Raw genomic sequence first — 2,192 nt, 5'->3', positions numbered from 1 at the left:
TTTACTTTAATGTCATATACAAAATATCCATTCTACATTGCAACTTAATATATTTTATATAAAATCCAATGTACAGTATCTTAAATTTGTTTAAATAGTATTATAAACATAGCTTTCAGGAGGAGCCAGTCCTGGAGTGATGCAGTCTTTTGTTAATTACAATTCCTTTTGATATCCCTGCTGTTCGGTAAAAAATCCAGCTTAGATTCTGGACAGATCTGTATAACCTTAGATTTGGTTCCTATCAAAGCAAAAATAAACGCCCAGATTATTTTTTTCAACTTTCTGTCCCCACCAGGTAACATCCTGTGCTGGGGTGTCCTGTTTAAATGTCATTTGGCATCATCTGCTTCAGAGCTCATCTTCATCCGATAAAGCGTCAAGGTAATCCGTATCAACGTATAAGAGAAATCCAGAAAACAAACTATCTGCCCACGTTGGATCAGAAAAGAGACCGTTTTGGTCAGTGTAGAAGATCTCAAGCCATACTTCATCTTCTGGCTGAAGGTAGATCACTGTGGATCCAGAAGCTACATCGTGGTTGCCTGTGTTTGCATCAAATGTCTTTATCCGGTACTTCCCATTGTGAACCAGCCCAATTGCAAGATGCTTGTTTGCTAAGGTGATATCATAAGAAAAATAATAAATCCCTGGGATGGCACAAATAAACTTCCCTGTGGAAGGGTTGTAATGCTCCCCCTCATTGAAGAGGACTTTATTGAATACAATTGGTAATCTTTCCTTTGGGTAGCTGGTGGTGATGCCAACAGAAAAGGCAGATTTCAGCACTATCTTTCCACACTTACAGACCCCTGGTGCACCTGGCTCTCCTCGGTCTCCTTTATCTCCCTTAGGTCCAGGTGGTCCAGCTGGACCTACTTCACCTTTGGCACCAGTCAATCCTCCAGGTCCTTTTTTACCAGACTGACCTTGGTCTCCTTTCTCTCCAGCTGGTCCTAATGGCCCAGTCTTTCCTCTTAAACCTTCAAAAACATTTTTAGTTAGTTAATCGTTGCACATATCATCTCAGTAAATGATTGTGTGGGCTATTGTGTGTGCCTGAACAAACAAGAAAAACACGGTCAGAATTTCAAAATACTCCAGAAATACTTTCAAAATCTTCTAGTAAGATTGTGAAAGGAATGGTAGCTTGGAACAGAGGACCGGGCTCCACAGCCCGGGGTCCTTTGTTTCTATATTCCTACTTTCCTTCATATGTCTTGATTATGCGTTGAAGAATTTTATGTGTAATCAGTCCATTGCTGACTGAACTATGGGCACTGCTGATGGGAAGGACAGCAGCATGGCTACCTGTATAATGACACCTGTGCACTAAGTATCTCCTGTTATTTGAGCATTTTTAGTGTGTACCTAAATACCTGCTCATCTTTTATTCCTGGCTAATGGCACAAATGAGACCATTTATTTCACACCATGCATGGTTCATTTCTCCCCAACCTTTTCTTAGCATCTGTGTGCAGGAAGGCTATGCATTTACAGTTATCTACACAGATTTCAATATATGCATATTAGCCATATCTAAAAGATATCAGCATATTTTTTCTCTTACTATATATATATGCATCACACACAAACCCACACAGGCACATACACACATTCATTGTGTGTATATATATATCGTATGTATGTATGTATGTATGTATAACAGTGACGATGAAAGGTCTTACTTTGTTGTACTACTGTGTTAGGTGACATAAATATTCAATACCTGCACTCCCCTTTTCACCTTTTTCTCCCTTCCTGCCATCTCTACCATCTCTTCCTGGAAGACCAATGCGTCCGTGTGGCCCTGGGGTTCCGCCGGCTCCGGGGGGACCTGCAGGGCCTGGCAAACCAGGGATGCTACAGATGTATCTGGTGTAGTAATTTTCTCCTTTGAACTGACTTTGAAGAGGTTGTTCGCTTGTGTAGATGGCAAAGCTTGTAATGTAAAGCAACACAAACATCCTTGGATCTGGAAAAAATACATACAGATAAGACTATGCATATTATAGCACTCTAGTCACATGGAGATGGCTCTGGATATGCTAATAAGTGTGACACTGTGGTGCATTATGTACAGGTACACGTGCAGAGATCAGCCTGGGATTTCTGCATTACCAGAATCCATGTAGGAGGCAAGGGGGAAAGTCTGTCCTTTTTATGGTCACCGTATACATTACTGTATGTCT

General features: G+C 40.9%; 1 protein-coding gene across 1 annotated transcript; it reads right to left on the bottom strand.

Moving 5' to 3' along the window:
• Positions 1 to 351: 351 nt before the first annotated feature.
• Positions 352 to 1,982, bottom strand: C1QTNF7 (C1q and TNF related 7). The gene is made up of 2 exons (XM_035903496.1): positions 1,730 to 1,982; positions 352 to 983 (listed from the first exon to the last, which is right to left on the bottom strand). Exons 1-2 carry the CDS (start codon positions 1,965 to 1,967, stop codon positions 352 to 354), a joined length of 870 nt encoding a protein of 289 aa, XP_035759389.1. The 5' UTR covers positions 1,968 to 1,982.
• Positions 1,983 to 2,192: the final 210 nt, after the last annotated feature.

Source organism: Egretta garzetta, unplaced genomic scaffold (genome assembly GCF_000687185.1).
Source record: "Egretta garzetta isolate BGI_Z169 unplaced genomic scaffold, ASM68718v1 scaffold151, whole genome shotgun sequence".
Lineage (NCBI taxonomy): Eukaryota > Metazoa > Chordata > Aves > Pelecaniformes > Ardeidae > Egretta > Egretta garzetta.
The sequence above is the reverse complement of the archived record's forward strand: the minus strand, read 5'-3'. Positions and strand labels throughout refer to the sequence as shown.